Source organism: Chanodichthys erythropterus, chromosome 22 (assembly GCF_024489055.1).
Source record: "Chanodichthys erythropterus isolate Z2021 chromosome 22, ASM2448905v1, whole genome shotgun sequence".
Classification (NCBI taxonomy): Eukaryota; Metazoa; Chordata; class Actinopteri; order Cypriniformes; family Xenocyprididae; genus Chanodichthys; species Chanodichthys erythropterus.
In genome coordinates, this window is record NC_090242.1 from 30,119,712 (window position 1) to 30,139,221 (window position 19,510).

Genomic DNA, 19,510 nt, shown 5'->3' on the forward strand with positions numbered 1-19,510 from the left:
CCATAGCTGTATATATATATATATATATATATATATATATATATATATATATATATATATATATATATATATATACATATATATATTTATATATTGGTGGTGAAATAATCATCAGTACCATATTTGTATTTATTTATTTTATTTTTTAATATATTGGTTTGGATGTTATTTGATCACCTACCTTATGGCGCCATCCATTGGTTGTAAAGGGCATCACAGACATGACTCATGATGCAGGTTAAACAGCAAATCTCCAGGACCAGGTTTGGGAACCACAGTTATAAAGTCTGTTTAAATGCATTCAGACATGTAGGTTTCTTCTTACAACCCCTTTGGATTTATCTCAGTACATGTGTTCCAATGTCATTCCTCTAGAGGGTCTACCATCACACACGTGTGCTCTGACGCGCAGGCAGCATATGTTTTTTAACTCAAAATCATGCATGAAAAAAAACACTGTGCAGTAGACTGAGACCAAATATGCATGATGAAATAAAATGTAGGAATTGGTAGAAAGGGAAAGGGACCAGATGTGTCTTCCAATGAGATAAAGTGGATAAACTATGTTGTAGCTTTGCTTGTAAATAACAAGTTTGGGCAGTTCGGTTGAATGTTTATTTAGTTCTGAAATGAAACTCATTGTTCCTACCATTCCACAAGCCTGTAACAGTTTGTCCAGAGTGGTTTGGGGAAAGATATTTTAATTTTCAGAACAAGCATATGTCTATAAACAACTATCCAAGAATCCAGGTTTTGCTCCAAAGCAGGAAAAGACATACAGTAAGAGATTTTACATCCATTTCTAATAATACAGCTGTACCTCATTTAATATTGTCGTTACCCCCAGTAACATTAGATTATATAAAAGCTGCAGTCCGTGATTTTTGGCCCTCTAGCGGTTAATAAACAGAACTGCACGCGCCTTGCGGAAGAACATTGTAGCCGGAGCTACTTTTCTCCGTGTATGTCTATGGCGAGTCACGCAGTTACTGTGATACTCTGCGGCGGGTCCTACCAGTCTGGTCTGAAATAGTCCGAATATAAACACTTATTATAAGTGTACCATAATGATTCAGGATAAGACAAAAACACAGTTTGGAAAATAGATTCATGTTGTATATTCTCATTATATAATTTTTGTAAATTTTTAACACAAAAAAGTTGCGGACTGCAGCTTTAATGATCAATGTTTGAAATGCCCCATACAGAAATTTCGGAAACACTTCACATTAAGGTTCCATTAGTTGATGTTAATTAATGCACTGTCACGGGATGCCATGCAATAAAATCCAAAGGATGATGCGTGACACAGAAATGAATGATATAAACTATTTAATAAACTGAGAACAAGAATACTACAGATCAGTGTTAATTTTGACAGCAAATTTTGATTTAGTTTTAGTCGTAGTCTTTTGACCATGGCTGCAGCAGTGCAATGATATGATGCAGCGCCCGTGAGCCCCTGCTTGCACAGGGAACGTGCCTTGCAACCATGGAGACGTTTGTGAGAGACGCTGCGTAATATCATTGCACTGCTGCAGCCATGATACGGCAGCAAAGTTCCTTGATTATTACGCCTGAATGAGAGTATAGTTCCTAGCCATATCAGCCTAGAAAATCGCAACTTTTCATTTTCCGTCGGTCTTAGTACACGATTTAACTACAGTAGAGTCAAGTTGTAAATAGGAAAAATATCGAAACTCTTTGGTGATTTTTAAGCGCGGTGCTAACGGTCTAATCAGATTCAATGAACTTTGCTAAGCTATGCTAAAAGTGGTACCGCCAGAACCGGAGATCGGCTGAATGGATTCGAAAACGGTAAAACTCAACTGTTTAACTCTAGGGGAGTTGGAAAATGAGCCTATTTTCAAAAAAAGTGGAGTGTTCCTTTAAGCTCTATAACTAGTCAGCACTATAAAATGCAGTAAAAGTAGTGGCCAAGTCATGTTGCCTATTTAAAAAAAAAAAAAAACATTTTAAGATAACCATCACAGGTTTTATGATCCATAGAAGAAAAAAAGATCATAGAGGTTTGGACAAACATGAAAGTGAGTAAATGATCACAGAATCATCATTTTAGGGAGAGAAAGACTGCATTAAAATAAAATGACTCACATCCTTGTTAAGGCTCTCCAGTATTGAAGTAATTTCTTAAATGTCCATAACGCTTTGAACTGAATAACTGCATCAGCTTCGAGAGATGAAAATCTAGGCCTTCAAAAAAGGACTTACTTAGGTCATTTGACACAAGCCTGGTGAATTATTTGCTGATCTCTAAAAAAAAAAAATATTTAACAAAGATACCAGGGTGACAGTCTTCAACACTACTAATTTAAAACATCATGCAGGAAGTTCCCAGGTGAAAAAATACTACATTTATAGTAAATACTATAGTGTTTTTGAACCATACTATAGTAAATTGTAGTATACTGTATATATTTATAGTATTTACAACACTTTGTTAATGAATGCTACAGAATAATGTAATATTAATTATAGTGAACTGATCAACTGTAATTAATACTGTAATATTAGTAAAGTATTAATTTGTTTATATAGTTGTTACATTACAACAGCAACTATAGAATTACCACAACAAATTAATTCAAGTACTTTACTATAGTATGTTTCAAAAACACTATAGTATTTACTATATAAATTACTATAGTACTTTTCCAAGCTTTGAGTCCAAGCTTAAGTAACTTTTTGAATGTTCTGTGGGGAGATGATCAGCAGCAGCTTCTCGTGCTAAAATTGGTGGATAGCGCATCTGTCTCAAATTCGGTGAAATAGTATGTCATCATGACGTAGAGATTCTGGCACATGCACATTTGACAGAAAATTGACAGAACTTATGTTTTGTTGTTATATGAACACGTTATTTAAAATTTTTCAATTCACTTCAAGTTCAGGTTGTTATAACTCATCCTATTGTGTAGTGAGACATTGCAAGGACATGATTTTATTTGTCCATCTGATGAAAACCCAGAATCATTTTTTACAGTGTAGGCATGCCCTCATGGTATAATAATTGACTGATTGATAAGCTTCAATCTGATTGGCTATTCACACATGAATGTGAGAATAAACTCTTAAGTTTTAAACACTCAAAACTTTTTTGTGCACAGTTGTGTATCTATGAATTGTGTTTTGCATTTGTGAAATGTATTTTTATTTTGAGCACATGAATTGTTTTTTGTGAATGTATTTTTTTTTTTCACGCACGTGAATTGTCAATTAGGTTTCATGCATGTAAAATTGGCTATGCATGTGTGCATCGTTTTTTGAATGAATTATATTTGATTCATATCTAGCTCTATACTGCCAGGCCAATAGTTGACGTCCCTTTCAACACTTTTAAGACAAAAAAAAAAAAAAAAATTGTTATATTGCACTATTGCAACTCGTCTCTTCTTTGTGACGGCTCTTCCTCTTCCAGTCTTTCCAATTCCAATTACAGTACAACATCTTTTGGGTGTGAAGAACATAGATTATCTGTAATAATGGTTGTCATGCCAGCAGTGGCCACATTGAAAATACGGGGAGGGAGTCAGCTGCTACACTAAAGTTTATTGGCCTTGCCTACAGTGGTTTGAATGCTCACACAAACTCAAAAAAACTGAACTTAGAGCATGATTATAAATAAAAGTTCAAACCAAACAGGTACAAAGAAACAGTGTTTGCAGTTTTTACTAATGTTTTGAATAATCTGTGAAATCTAGTTAAATCTATCTACACATTTCAGTTGTTCAAACATTTAAATAAACAAAATTCAAGGGACAAGAAGACTTTTTTACTTTTTTATTTCAGCCGACATAATATACACATTGAGAACAATCTTGCTGGTAGTAAATGGGAACATTGCTTAAAGTCATAAGGCAAATGTATCAAACACTCAAATAAAATGTTATAAAAAAGATGATTGCCATTACAACATGCTTTTGAGATGCATACTCAATTTCATAATATAGCAGCTGTTAATACCCAAGGGATTTTTTTGCAAACATGTGAGAAGTTAGTCAGATTTATGAGTCAAGCTATTATGCGTCAAAACTAATTTAGATTGCATGGCTAAGATCCAGAACATCTGAGTCAATCCATAAAAAATTCTTAATGAAAAGCACAAGCAGACTTTATTATCATAAGTATAGCTTGACTGTGAATGTGTACATATACTAATATTTGAGTTTATATTGCATAAGCATGCTGAAAATGTTGATGGGCTCTGATGGTTTTGCTCTAAATGTCCATGTAAATGAAGATATGTCAAATATTTATTTTTCATTAATAGACTTGGGCTTAAAATGAGCTCATATAAAGTCACTGGTCTCTCATTTGTTTGTATTTTTGAATGTATGTATTTCTGTCTCATACCCTTTTCAGGTCACTTGGGTTCAGCACTTTCCCAATGAAGAGAAGTGCCCCTGATGGCTCATCCCTGACTAGAAATAGGAAAGGCCGGTCCACTCGGTATGTTAGAGCCAGCGATTGGCCTTTGGCAGTGGGTGTGGTGCTGGCATACTCTGCGCCCTCTGGAGCTGTCTCCATGACAACCTTATGATGTACGCCATTTAACTTGACAGGCTGACTAGTGATTTTGATAAGGTCTGTCTCTGCCAACCATTCAGACAGACCTGAAAAAGGAAAATTATTAGTAACTATTTGCAGTAACAATTTTCTAAGAAAACTAAAAACTGATTAGCTAGCAAAAACTGTGGAATTGTGGTTTTGTCTCACCCAGGTCAGAGAGGGAAGGCAGCAGGTCTGTTCCATAGCTGAGGTTGATAACAGGAAGTGTAAGCAACACCTGTACTGCATGGAGCGTATTGGAGAGGTCCTGGACAAATTCAGCTGTAAGTGCTTCCTCTATTAGAGTCAGATTCTGAGTCACCTCATCGGGCAAGAAGAAATACATGCTCACTCCGTCCTCCATAGGAACCTGGGCTATCTGTATGAGATAGACAGAGATGATGAGTAAATACCAAATTAAACTTAAACTTGCATCATTACTTATGTCAATTGACCTTCCGTAGGCATACAAAACATGCAAAATTTTCAGCAAATTTATTCATTATATAAATTTATTATTATGAGTATTTACTGCTGTTTATAATGCCAAAGGCCACACCTCCAATTACAAAATGAGAACAACTGACTGTACATTTCTACAGTTTCTTTGGTAACCTAAATTATTAGCATGATGCTGCCTCCACACCACTGGGTTTCAGTATAATTCTATGATCATTTGTTTTTTTAAATAAATTTTTTTAATCTTTTTTTTTTTTAAAGATATTGGGGCCATGCAATCCTTATTGTAAGGACTTCTGCCTTTGGCATTTCGATTCACAAGCTTGCAATTCGATTCAATATCAGTCATTTTGGATATACTGTATATCAGGTACTGTACATGGCAAATTTTCTCAAGAAAAAAAAATCTCTCAACTGATGCTGTATAATATACATGGGAATCAGTTGGTACTACATTAAAGGTGCCAAAGAACAAGTTTTCAAAAGATGTAATATAAGTCTTAAGTGTCCCTTGAATGTGTCTTTGAAGTTTCAGCTCAAAATACCCCATATATTTTTTTTGTTATTATTAATTTTTTTAACTGCCTATCATTATAAATGCGCCGATTCAGGGTATGCAGCCCCTTCAGATCTCGTGCTCCACACCCCAAAAGCCTGCACTTGCTTTAAACACCATAAACAAAGTTCACACAGCTAATATAACCCTCAAAATGGATCTTTACAAAGTGTTCATCATGCAACATGTCTAATCGCGTAAGTATGGTATTTATTTGGATGTTTACATTTGATTCTGAACGAGCTTGATAGTGCTCCGTGGCTAAAGCTAACATTACACACTGTTGGAGAGATTTATAAAGAATGAAGTTGTGTTTATGCATTATACAGACTGCAAGTGTTTAAAAAATGAAAATAAAGACAGTCTTGTCTCCGTGAATACAGTAAGAAACAATGATAACTTTAACCACATTTAACAGTACATTAGCAACATGCTAAAGAAACATTTAGGAAGACAATTTACAAACATCACTAAAAATATCATGTTATCATGGATCATGTCAGTTATTATTGCTCCATCTGCCATTTTTCACTGTTGTCCTTGCTTGCTTACCTAGTCTGATGATTCAGCTGTGCAGCTCCAGACGTTAATACTGGCTGCCCTTGTGTAATGCATTGAATGACACAAAACGTGTCACAAAAAATAACACATCCTTTTTGAGAGAAATAAAATAAAGCACCTAGGAATGCAGACTGCTTCTACAAACATTTGTGAAAGAATGGGTCGCTCTCAGGAGCTCAGTGAATTCAAGCGTGGTACCGTGATAAGTTGCCACCTGTGTAATAAGTCCATTTGTGAAATTTCCTCACTACTAAATATTCCACGGTCAACTGTTAGCAACTCAGCCAAGAAGTGGTAGGCCACATAAAATCACAGAGCAGGGTCAGCACATGCTGAGGCACACAGTTTGCAGAAGTTGGCAACTTTCTGCAGAGTCAATAGCTACAGACCTCCAAAACTTTGTGTGGGCTTCAGATTAGCTCAAGAACAGTGCATAAGGAGCTTCAAGGAATGGGTTTTGCTGCATTCAAGCCTTGCATCATCACGTGCAATGCAAAGCATCGGATGCAGTGGTGTAAAGCACGCCGCCACTGGACTCTAGAGCAGTGGAGACGTGTTCTCTGGAGTGATGAATCACGGTTCTTTGCCTGGCAATCCGATGGACGAGTCTGGGTTTGGAGGTTGCAAGGAGAACAGTACTTGCCTGACTGCATTGTGCCAAGTGTAAAGTTTGGTGGAGGGGGATTATGGTGTGGGCTTGTTTTTCCAGGTGTTGGGCTTGGCCCTTTAGTTCCAGTGAAGGAGCTCTTAATGCTTCAGCATACCAAGACATTTTGGACAATTTCATGCTCCCAACTTTTGGGGATGGCCCCTTCCTGTTCCAACATGACTGCGCACCCCTGCACAAAGCAAGCGCCATAAAGACATGGATGAGCGAGTTTGGTGTGGAGGAACTTGACTGGCCTGCACACAGTCCTGACCTCAACCCGATAGAACACCTTTGGGATGAATTAGAGCGGAGACTGTGAGCCAGGCCTTCTCGCCAACATCACAATCTCACACATGCGCTTCTAGAAGCATGGTCAAAAAGTCGGGATTGCACCCTCAAAGATTTGTTTCCTTTAATAGGAAAAAGAAGAGGTGACAAGGACTCTTTTCCTTTCTACTTTCTCAAGCCTTGTTTATACCTTCACCTGGCTCCACACCACGATCCTCCGCTGTGTTTTCACAGAAGAGGCCTTTGTACTTGACGTGTTCACTGTTGTACTGTACTATTTTTTTAAATGACAGGGGATGCCTAGGGGAATTATCCGCTTAAACCATCAGGAAGCAGCAGGGAGAAGTAGTAAGGTACACACATGGTGATGTTTGTTTTTAATAAACCCACCTTACAAAAGAATCAAATAATCATGTAAAACCAATGCACAGTTTCTCAGCAAATTCGACCTTCTGAAATGATAGAATTTTGAGGAAATTCTGTTGGCCTAGAATCAAGCGAGATGTGATTAACTATATACGGTCCTGTCATACATGTCAAATGACCGGGAAGCCACATTTTATATCAGACCCTGAAGTCACTTTTGTAGTCTTATTGTGTTGAACTTGACTGTGAGTAGGAAGACGGAATTCTTTGGATGTTGTTGGATATCTGTGAAGTCATATAAGCAGGCATAGGTTTCAGTCCAAATGAATTATTGTTTGGACACACTGTCAGGGGCCATATTGCTGTCTTGGCAGATGAATGGAAGACCTCTGACCCTCCAGAGAATGTTTGAGACTAAGTAAATAGTTTTCAACTCTATGAAGCCTGAGCTTTTGCCCAGAGAAAATTAGGCACGTCTCAGTAGAAGATGCAGAGACTGGCTGACCGCAAGGGCAAGTCCAGAGAATTTCAAGTAGGTGATCAAGGTGCAGGCTTTATTATCTGTTTTGAATAGTACTTTCCAGGCTGGGTTTACTGGACCTTATATGATTGCAAAATGCCAAAATAAACTACAGGTTTGTCATATTACTTTATTAAAACCTTATATGACTCCTGTGTTTTCTCTGTCTGTTGATATTGTGTCAACTACTGCAACTGATGGTCAGAGCGCTTCAGAATTATCTGTAGAGATGGTGGACAATTTGGAAATGGAAACATCTGACTTTCTTTAGAGCGCGAAAATGCACTGGAGTGTTTGCCAGATCTGTTTGGCCAATATGATATTATTACAGTATCAACTGAGAGTGGTCTTGCTTTCCTGGAAAACTGCCTTGACATGCTCTTAAGTGCAAAACAATTATTCATCATTCTTCATGAGACAGCAATAAATTATCTACTTACCTTTAGCCTACTAATAATGCTGACGATAAAAGGAGCCGACATTAGCATAAATCACTGTTCATCCTGTAGTTTTGAGATAGTAAATATGCCCAATATCCTATTCACGAGTTCACACATACAAATAACCAGATTGAGTAAAAGAATGTGTATTTGGCACACTGTCCAAGGAGAGGGCTTTGAGCTTGGTATTGGACCCGAACCCAGAATACTCCCCCAAAAAATGCAAAACCAATGTGGGACAGCATCCAGGAATGTACTGACAACCCCCCAAAATTTGCAGAGTGCAGGGCTGATGGTGCACCGTTCATGGGGAGGGCTTAGTCGCTTGACCAGGAGGGCTCTTGCATCGTTGGACGAGGGAAAATCACTGCTGCGGTAGTGGAGAAAATGTTAGACAGGTAAACTGAGCTCCTGTGGGAGCAGAGAAGACATACTGCTGTGGCAGTAGATGCCATAGATTGCCAGAGAACTGAGCTCCTGTGGGAGTGGAGAGAATATCACTGAGGTGGCTGTGAGAAAAAGGTTATGCAGGGAAACTAAGTTCCTGCAGGAGCAGAGAGGACATCACTGTTGCGGCAGTGGAGAAAATAGCCAGAGAAACTGAGCTCCTGCAGGAACAGAGGGAAGATCACTGCTGCGGCAGTGGAGGAAATTAGCCAGAGAAACTGAGCTCCTGAGGGAGTGGGAGATAACACTACTGCAGCTGTGGAGAAAAAGTTAGACAGACAAAAGGAGCTCCTGTGGGAGCAGAGGGAACATCACTGCTGTGGCAGTGGAAGAAATACCAGAGAAGCTGAGCTCCTGCAGGAGCAGAGGGAATATCACTTCTGTGGCTGTGGAGAAAAAGTTAGAAAGGTAAAAGGAGCTCCTGTGGGAGCAGAGAGAACATCACTGCTGCGGCAGTGGAGAAAACTGCCAGAGAAGCTGAGCCCCTATGTAAGCAGGGAGAAAACACTGTTGTGGCAGTGGAGAAAAACAGCCAGAGAAACTGAGCTCCTGCGGGAGCAGGGAGAAAAACACTACTGTGGCAGTGGAGAAATTAGTCAAAGAAATGGAGCTCCTGCAGGAGCAGGGAGAAAACACTGCAGGAAGAAAATGCTGCTGCTGCTGCTGCTGCTGCTGCTGTGGAGAAAAGATTAGATAGACAAATGGAAAAAAACACGGTTTTATGTATAGATAAAGTGGAAATGGAAAGATACATTTATTTGAATTCTTTAGTGAGAGAACGACTGTGTGTGAATTTGTCCCATCAGTCTGTGTGGCGTTTCTACCAATGGTGAAGCTGAGGGTTTAAATTACTTCAAAACAGAAATACATATATGCATTATCATTCAGTTCTGAGCAATTTGTTGATAAATCGCAGGACAGCGATGACAATAAGTTCTACACTCCTTAAAGTCTCCTATTATGGCATTTGAAAGGTTCCTATTTTTGTTTTGGGAGTCCCCAACAACAGGTTTAAAAGCAAAGGTCAACACTTAAATTGTCTTATAATATGCATTTATTTTTACCTTATTTGCTCAACGACTCCCAAACGATACGCTCAACGATTCATTTTGCCAAACCCCTCATTTGTGTGATGCTAATCTGTGGTGATTGGTCAGATGACTTCTGCTGGTTAACACAGAGTACCGTATATCAGACATCCCAAGTTCCAGAAGTCTCCCGCATATTGATAGCGGCTCCCTGATGCCCGCAAATTAGATAAAATTTCCTGGAATCTAGAGCGAGCGAGCAAGAGCGTGCATGCGAGACAGAGCCTGCGTCTCAGTGTGCATACTATCCATCCTAAATGGTATGTGACACTAGTAATAGTCAATACTATTTAGGGTGGATAGTATGCACATTGAGATGCAGGGCAAGACTGTGTTTCAAACCGTGTAGCGCGTGCACGGCAGACAGGGAGAGGGAGCGAGAGACCTTGCTTGTCTGTGCATGTGTGTAAGACAGAGAGCATCCTGATTGGCTTGTTTAGGCAAATCAACCAATCACTTGTCAGTGTGTGGGGGCTTTTATCTCTTCTCCCGAACCAAATTAATCAGTTATGTCTATTTAGAAACAGGAGCACCATGGCAGAGGGAGAGTGCCACAAAAAAAAAAGTATAAGACACATTTTACGGCAGACTACACGAAAGTTGTAATCATTGTTCTGTTATATTCAGCTGTATTTTGGTATACAAGTAAAGTCATGTTCTGTGTTGAAATGTCATATCCTTGTCCTCCTTCCTCTTTTTTTTTATTTTGGGGGTCATTTCACCTCCCTGAAATGAATTTTTGCAGGTTGGGATGTCTGGTATATAGTGCTTGCATCACTTACATTGTATTATAATAATAATGGTACTCCGCTCTGTTCTAAAAATAATCTGAGGGATCGGATGTGGTGTTAGGTGGAGGAGAAACACTTCTTAGGCCAGCTTGATTTCTGACATGTTGGGAACGAAGGGCGGGGCAAAATGCAGAAAAATCTGTAGAGGAACATCAGTGAGTCAGCTATATATTTATAGGTCTCCTCTTATGCTGATTGGGTAGACCATTTGAACAGTTGCTCCTCCCGAACTTTGTTAATAAAACATAATTTCTGCCGGAAATGCAGCTGCTCGCGTACTTCAGTATTATAAATAAGATGAATATATTTCGTTTGCATATTAAATGAGTTCACATTGCATGATCAACTTGTTAACCAACACAAGACTCATCTAAATTCAATTAAGCGGTGTATTTTCTTCAACACAACATCTGCTAACGTGCTGTTGCTATTGATAATATTTGCTAACATGGCAATCTGAATTTGCTATACATGCTGCTGCTGTAAGAATTGCTGTAAGCTCAGTTGAAATATGTGAATACAAAAGCGAATGCCTATTTCACTTTACAATTGATGAGTTCATTGCAAAAAAAATTGTTTAAAAAAAAATAACTGACTGCTGTGCGTTATTCTCCACATATAGCACGTTCTGAACCTTAAATACGTTCTGTCGAATTTTCATCAGAGCTGATTAAAAGTGATGAAGGATTTATAATTTTGACTCTTCCAACTTGTACACCATACACGTCTTACATGCTGAAACCTTGTTTGTCCTTTTGCATTTGTATGTGTGTGCATGCATGTGTGTGCTCATCTGTTAGTGTGTGAGTGTGCATGTGTGTGCACATGTGTGTTTGAGCGTGTTTTAAATGCAACTACAAAGCAATTACTTGGTTTTGCTTTACTCTGAAACGTGGAGTTATTTGCTTTTGCCAAAAAATGTCTGTTGGAGTTATCTGCTTTTACCAAACCTGGACTTTTAATATATATATATATAAAAAATAATTTCAATTCATTTTAATTTTGTAAGTAACCTGTATTTTTTTAGTTATTATTACTTAATCAAAACAACCCACTGTATCCTCGCGGCAACCACTTTATGCAGCTCTAGCATGGGTATTTCAACATCCGAAACTATCATCAAGGCTGACACGTTGGACCATTCAGTTACAAGGATATGAATTCAAGGTCAAGTATCGAAAGGCCCAATGCAATGTCATCCCTGATGTACTGTCCAGGACTCCAGAACACGCCACAGTGGACATGATTGCAGTAGTCAAAACTAACATTGCCATGGCACAATAGATCAAGAAACTCGAGTGCTGATTGCCGAAGTAAAGTCCCAATCAGATCAAGACCCTTCACGTGTGTATAGCACCAAATCTTGGTGCTTCAGTGGTTCTTCAGCGGTTCTTCACTGGTTCTTTGGGATGACTAAGGTGCTATATAGCACCACCACTGTACAAAGAACCTGTTAAGCCCTTTTAACGGTTCTTTATGAGCCAAAGAACCACTGTTGGTGCTGTTTAACACCATTTTTGTTGAAGAAATAAAATGCGATATGGCACCTCTTATGGGTTCTACATAGCATCATTTGACAAAGGTGCTGTAGAGCACCTTTAAAGATATGGTGCTACATAGCACCAAAAGTGGTTCCCCTATAATTACGAGCCAAGAACCACTTTTAGAGCTATATGGCACTTTTTGTTTAGAGTGTAGTAATTCACTCTAAGCATTAAAACAGGACTGTTAACATGACACATGATTGTAAACCTTGTGTATGGTTACTTCACAAGGAATTAATAAGGCAGACCACGCAATATACATAGTGATATAGCATAAGAAAGACCGTTCACTTATCTTAGATGATGAATTTCAGAGGATTTCAGAAAGATCGCTGCAACTGCTACAGAAAATGCTGACCAGTGAAGGTTGAGCAGCAAGCCCATTGGCTACTGATACAGCAGGAACCAATCAGCTGTGCCCTATAAAGAATGATGTGATTGCAAGCAGATTGAGTTAAGGACCTACAAGCCTGCGCCATCTAGAGTTTCATGACAGAACTTTGTATCATAAAAATTACTATGACTTGTGGTCTGTATTCCAAGTCTTCTGAAGCCATACAATAGCTTATTGTGAGGAACAGACCAAATTTTAACTAATCCACCAAAAATATTGCCTTCAACCCTAGTAGTACAATCATTTTCACATTTCCACATGTTCAAATGTGGCATGTTCACAATTTATAATATTACAAAAGATTTATATTTAAAATAAACTTCTCTATTCATCCAAGAAAATGTATCAAGTTTTCACAAAAATATTAAGCAGCAAAAATAAATTTTCAACATTGGTAATAATAAAATCCATTAATAATAGAGCACCAATAATAATTGATATTGCTAGATTTCTGAAAGATTATGTCAAACTGAATACTGGATTAATGGCTGCTGAAAACTCAGCTTTGCCATACAAGAATAATCACATTTTAAAATACATTAAAACTGAAAACAGCTATTTTAAATTGTAATAATATTTCAGAATATTACTGTTTTTACTGTAATTTTGATCAAATAACTGCAGCCTTGCTGAGTATAAAAGCATAAATTCTGTAATATAATAACAGTGTTAAGGGTAATCTGTGTTTGCTTCTGTTTTGAATGAGTTTGACGTGTTTCAGTTCAGTTTCCTGTGTTTCAGTTTGTTTCTATGGTTTTCCATTGATTGATTAAGTTAAACACCTGTGGCTTGTTTCATTGATTGGTTAGTTTGCTCTATTTAAGCTCTGTGTTTTGTTCATTGTTTGTTCTTGTCGATATTTTTAGTTTGTGTTAAATAAAATAACAGCTGTGCTTGGATTCTGCCCTTTTTTCGTCACTGCTGCAATCACTGCTGACAAATAGTACATACATAATACAACAGGTACAGGTACCGTGCAGCCAAGGTCAGGATCAATACCCATCTTCACAGGGTAATTCTCCTGCTCCATCATGGGAATGCGAGTTGGCGCTTCTCCATCTCTCTGAAAGTCCTCCATCTTATTAGCTTTGCTGAACCTAGTTATCCATTTACCTGCAAAAAGAGTCAACATAAAGCACTCATATCACTGCTGGGGGTTATCCAAAAAAGTTTGTCAATATTATATTTCAATAACAATTTAAATGTCACAGCACTGTCACAAAAGTCACAATAAAACAATGATTTACAATAAAAAAAAAATTGTTTTTTTATTTTTCAGGTTGGCCAAGCTAATATGTATTGCAGAGTTTCATGCTTACATTAATTTTGCTATGAGTAGTCCATCTCATCCCCCTTATACTGTCTCTGTTAAAGTACATACTCTATAAGATATAAAAAAACAAGAAAAAGAGTCAGAGTCCATTTACCCTTGAAGAAGGCTGCTCCGACAGGCAGCACAGCTGTGTTACGAGAAAGAGGGGAAGGAACAACTTGTTCCACTTTTCCACCAGTCTGCTGTTTAAACCAATCATTAACAGTCTTGAGGTCCCGTGCTCCACCCGCAAGAGTTTGAGGCCGGACTCCATATTGCTTCTCTACACTGTTGAGGTATTCCAGCCTGAGACGTAGTTCTGAAACACACAGGGATAACTGAAAACATGTACAGCTCTTCTCTCTCTCTTGTATGACAGCACTTTAGGGGCACGTAAAAGAAAAAAATAAGATTACAAGAGTAAAATAGTAATTTTTTGAAAGTCAAAATGAGGGAAAAGTCCCTAATAAATAAATAAATACTTTATTCTCATATTGCTAAAACTCTGTTCTCATAATTTTGACTGCATACATTTGAAAGAAACTTGGGAAATAATGCCTGATCAGAAAAGTACAGGCCACAAGAATCATAGAAATAGAAATGGCATCTCTTCCACTAATTTATTGACAAATTTGCTTAAAGGAATGAACATGCATTTCCCCAGTACATTTTGTGTATTATTACTGTGTGTATATTGTTATTTTGTATATCGTATAGTGTTATGCATGTCTGATAACAGAACTGTTAGATAATGTAGCCATCTAGGTGATGTTTCATGTCAAATTACTCCTAGCTTAATGACTCACACTTTGGTGGACATCACCATCTCATAGAATGCATTGTATGTTTGTTGTTTTATTTATCAGAGTATAAATGGACTCATAGCATAGCTTACTCCCCTCATGCAAATGAGGTCACTTTCAAACATAGAAACTCTCCCGCCAAAGAATTGCACCTTTCTCATTGGTCAAGCCAAAACTCAAAGGTGTGACTTTTGTAGAGGTTAAAAGCCCCCACGCATGTCGCACTCTGTCTCTTCTGGTTCTTCTTTGTTCTTGCTGAATCTGCCGCTTGCTGTTCACATGAGACCTCAGCCACCTGGGCTGACGCAGAAGGGCGGGCAGGCCTCATTCACTTCAAGCCATGCGCAACTTCCTCGACCACAACAGGGTCAAATTAACAGCGTAAGTTTGTCGTCATTTTCTTCATTCAACACAGAAGATATTGATTACAACTTCAGCACCATCGGACTGAACCATAAAGAATTTCTCCTCATCCTCAGCCTGCAGATCAGCAGATCAACAGCTAAGGCAATTTACAAGTATCGTACATTTGAACTCCTTTGTTAACAAAGGTGCTTTAGAGTGAGAATCTGATGGTTCTTCCAGCTCGTTAAATGACTCTTTTCATAGCTCCATTCCGCTGTTATGCTACGGTTCAAATTCATTTCCACTCTCTCACTTCCTATGTATGCATGAATCGTATGTTTGTGTGTGTTTAGTCTAGCTATGTATTCGTGATTTAGTTAAATAAAACTTGTGTGCACATTCTTGGGAGTTGATTCTGATCTGCTTATAAAACCAATGTCCCTGATAATGATTATGATCGCAGCTACCTTAGAAAGCAATATTTTTTCTGTGGCTAGGGAAAATACCCTTTCTGAAGAGTTGATAGATGATCAATTGATTGTGTAGGGTCTGCTTAGGATCAAAAATTTAACTGAGTTTAAGCCTCAACTCAGTGAACTTTGTTTGTAAATTTCACATTGGCTCCGGCCTGGCGGACACTAATGGATCACTGGACACGTTTTATGGCTATTTCGATAGATTCCTGAACATCTCCCTCGCGTCTTCAAAAGACCGCGGCCACCTCAGATCGAATTACTGCAAGCTATGCTCTCACATACCAGACAGCCCTACAATCAAATACACATGCACAAACCCACAGAGACACACACACACAAACAGGCATGAAGATTGTATGCACAAATATGATTGTAGCCGCAATTGTGTTAGTGTCATTGTAACGATAAAATTGGAGTATAAACTATAACTTCCCTTTTATGCTTTCCCACCTGACAAGTTTGGTTTCTTTGTAAAGCTCTCTTTATGCCTCATTCAACAATGTATGTCACATTACTGTAAAATGCATTGTTTTATTTTAATGGTACTGTGAAGGAAAAACACTCCGATCTGATAACTCATAAATTATGCAAATCGAGCCGCAAAACAAGACAAAGAATGGCCAAACATTACACCCGTATTATTGGCGGACGGTCCCAAGGAGGCGTTCTGGTTGTTGACACGCATCTCCTCGTTGCACAAGTTTTCTGTCGTCAAGCTTTTTGCCATCCTCCATCACCTAGGAGATGGACTCTCTTCTTTATTTTCCGGTTATTTTACTCTTCAGTTTAAACTTCATTTGAACAACCCGCCGAAGAACACCCTCCTGAAGAAGGACCAATTACCAAACTGAGCTCTCTGAAACTCTAAAACGACAGCACCCGAACCTATATGCAAGTATTAACTTCTTTAAGATTTGTGTTCTGAGTTTCCTTGCTGGCTCTCAAAGGTTTAACTGTTTGTAATTTGCCACAGTTTTGATCACCTCTGTTTTCTTGACTTTACTTTTGTTTTCTATATATATGTGTAGTATGTGTCTATTTAGCCGTATAACCTTTGTATTATCAATTTTATATATTAAATACATTATATTCATGCTTGATTGTTCTGCTGCTCATTCAGAAAGACCAAGTAACTTTTACTGTACGTTCGGTCCGGCACCATTGCGTTACGCTTTGATGCTATAATAGGAGTTTATTCTCGTGGCCAGAGAATAACATTCCTTTTATAATAGTCTGTGAGAAATCTAACAGTTTGCTGGACAAACTTGGATATTTTCATATATGTAATTAATTAGAATTCGTTGTAATTGATTCACAATATATGTATCATAATTAATCATAAGGCTTTAAGATTTATTAGATTCATACATTTCACCCATAAATTGATTGAATACATGTAATATCGCTAGAGATTCATTACATTTGTAATATTAATTCAGCTACACCAAGTTAATTTGATTAACTGATTCAAATATTTATAATTAATTATAAAGAGTTATGATTATTTATTTATATTATTTCCTTTTTGAGCTAATTCGCTACATTAACTATATCCTCAACATATTATACACATTATAACTTCAGTCTCACAATTCTATGACTTCATTTTCAAAATATTATGACTTTAATCTTGTATCGCTAAGATTTTATTCTCAAATTGCTTTATACCTGTAATTTTAATTTTGCTCTCAAAATATGACTTTATTCCTGTAATCATAGATTTTTTCTTTTTTTCTTTTTTATGGCCCTAAAATGCTGTTGTACTTTGAACACATGCACAAATACACCCATTTAAAAATTAAAAACACCCACTTCTAGCCAAAAGGATCCGTTCTGCTGACTTGAAGCCCTTGGCAGATGCCCTGAGTGAGGAAAGAAGGTCTCTCAGGGTGTCATGGAGCTGACTGTCTTGCAGGGTGTGATAGCGTAGGGCCCTGTAAATCTGTTTCTCTGCCCGTTCAGATGCCCCTATGACAGATAACACCAAATTGATGATCTCAAGCCTTAAAAATTGGGTGACTGGCCCTGCAGTAAGAAAAGAATGGCCTTCAAAAGTGGAGCAGAGCCTCACCCATTGAAAGCTGCGTGAATGATGCTGAGATACTCATGGGGGACAGGAAGACGCTGGCCTTGGGGTCACGTGCTGCCAGTTGACGGAACAGGTTGTAGCCAAAATCAGAGGTTGCGGCAGCCAGCTTGGTACGTGGCGTGGTAAAAAGTTCAACCACCTCTTCCTCACCTTCAGGATCCACTGCATCTGTCTGTAGCAGGAGTGGAAAGTTACAGACAGTGTAATGACAAAAGAAGAGAAAGTATCTGAAGACTTATGAAGTACTTACCAATTGAGCATGCGAGAGGGAGAGAAGACTCCATAAACCAAACAACTGGACTACCTTCCTCATCCTGATAAATACAAAGATAGAAGCTCTGAATCCATGATGGTGACTCCATGTTTTGTGACAGATGAAAAAAAAAAAACTACAGATCTTTTGGGTAATGCTAGTACAAATACACAAGAAAAATAAGTAGTCTTGCTTATAATCTGAAAAAATAAATAAATAAATAACGTTGACCCGTGACTCCAAACTCTTAATCGATATTTTTTTTTTCCCCACTTATGTCGCCATACATTAATAAAATATAATAATAATAATATCATCTGAAACTAAAAACCATAGATCCATTCAAAATAAACTTTTCTTTATTCCTAAAATTGTTTTGTCTACATTTGTTTTGTTTTTTAAATATATATATATATATATATCCAAACATTTACAATTAAAAACAGAAAATATAAGTTAACACCCCAGGCTATCACTTATGCAGCATTTTAACTTCAGGCACAGGTTCAAGAATTGTTCTTGCAGTTTCCAACAAAGCCTAAAACTTTCCCATGTTCCTTCAGCACATCTGGTTGCCATTAAACTTTTTTGCTGAGTTCTTGTCCATCAATGGAAAAAAAAATCTCCTAACACTAATATTTTCACATTCATCTAAATGGCTTCCTCTGCGTCTGCCACGCAGTTAAGGAGCTGAGCGTTACTCCACTGGATAAGTGTCAGCTTCACAACAAACCTACAATCTGAAGAAGACACATTTGTGAAACGTTGCATGCAGTAAAATAATAATAATAATAATAGATAAATAAATAAATATAATCATTAGTCGAAAAAAAAAAAAAAACCTTTAGGAAGAAAAATATGGAATATAGCAGTCTTTTTACACTCGTCGAATTCCTCGTTCTTCGCCCTCAAAAGCAAACGAGATGTTTTGTATATACTTGTACAACTAACAAACTTGTTGAATTAACAAACAACCAGAGCAGTCTTATTAAAGAAGTGAAATGAAGAATCCTGCCGCTACAAAAAAAAAGAAAGATAAAATGAATACATTTTACAAACTGTATTAAAGTTTATAACACGTAGGGCCTATATGTTTATTTTTAAAAGGCTTTTAAAAGGGTCTGACCTGTTTACTACACTGTCGTCTCGTGCAGATTCTCAGCTCACACTCTCACAGCTGTCTTCGCCAACTGTGCTCGAGCAAATGCATCAGCAGTGTTTTAGTGAAGAATCCCGCCCTTTGCTGACGCTAGAAGGTGGTTACTTCTGAGGAGATAGTGGTGAGGATTGACTCGAATCCTTTCCGTTCACCAAAAGATTTGTTCGGATTCGTAATGATCGTTGAAACCTTAAAATTCGGTATCAGTGCATGGACATAAACAAGAACGATATACATTCCGATTCCCGAACGAAAATTTTTTTTTTTTTTTTTTTTTTTTTTTTTTTGCTTGCGGATAAGTTATTAGCCTGTACTTGAGTTTGTAACGTCAGGTCATAATAGACATTAGAAAAAAACTCTTTAATTTTTAACATTTTGTTATAGCTGTTTAGCATAACAGT

The 19,510-nt window shown here is 37.7% G+C and overlaps 1 protein-coding gene across 3 annotated transcripts; it reads right to left on the bottom strand.

Annotated features, from left to right (window-relative positions):
* Positions 1-107: 107 nt before the first annotated feature.
* Positions 108-19,141, bottom strand: serpinf1 (serpin peptidase inhibitor, clade F (alpha-2 antiplasmin, pigment epithelium derived factor), member 1). 3 transcript variants are annotated; one of them, XM_067376554.1, is made up of 9 exons: positions 19,077-19,134; positions 18,832-18,967; positions 17,948-18,011; positions 17,680-17,869; positions 17,421-17,576; positions 14,100-14,303; positions 13,646-13,785; positions 4,738-4,948; positions 108-4,634 (listed from the first exon to the last, which is right to left on the bottom strand). In XM_067376554.1, the coding sequence occupies exons 3-9, from the start codon at positions 18,008-18,010 to the stop codon at positions 4,369-4,371; spliced, it is 1,230 nt and encodes a 409-aa protein (XP_067232655.1). In that variant the 5' UTR covers position 18,011; positions 18,832-18,967; positions 19,077-19,134; the 3' UTR covers positions 108-4,368. The 3 variants fall into 3 exon arrangements, with proteins under 3 accessions (XP_067232655.1, XP_067232654.1, XP_067232653.1); XM_067376553.1 differs by having other exon boundaries at positions 18,793-18,967; XM_067376552.1 differs by lacking the exon at positions 18,832-18,967 and having other exon boundaries at positions 19,077-19,141.
* Positions 19,142-19,510: the final 369 nt, after the last annotated feature.

Excerpts from the sequence above, each read along its gene's own strand:
- serpinf1 (XM_067376552.1), bottom strand. The coding sequence starts at position 18,010 with ATGAGGAAGGTAGTCCAGTTGTTTGGTTTATGGAGTCTTCTCTCCCTC. Across the intron at positions 14,304-17,420 it reads ACGGATCCTTTTGGCTAGAA|AACTACGTCTCAGGCTGGAA; the intron begins GTGGGTGTTTTT and ends TGTGTGTTTCAG. Across the intron at positions 4,635-4,737 it reads GCCTTCCCTCTCTGACCTGG|GTCTGTCTGAATGGTTGGCA; the intron begins GTGAGACAAAAC and ends TTCCTTTTTCAG.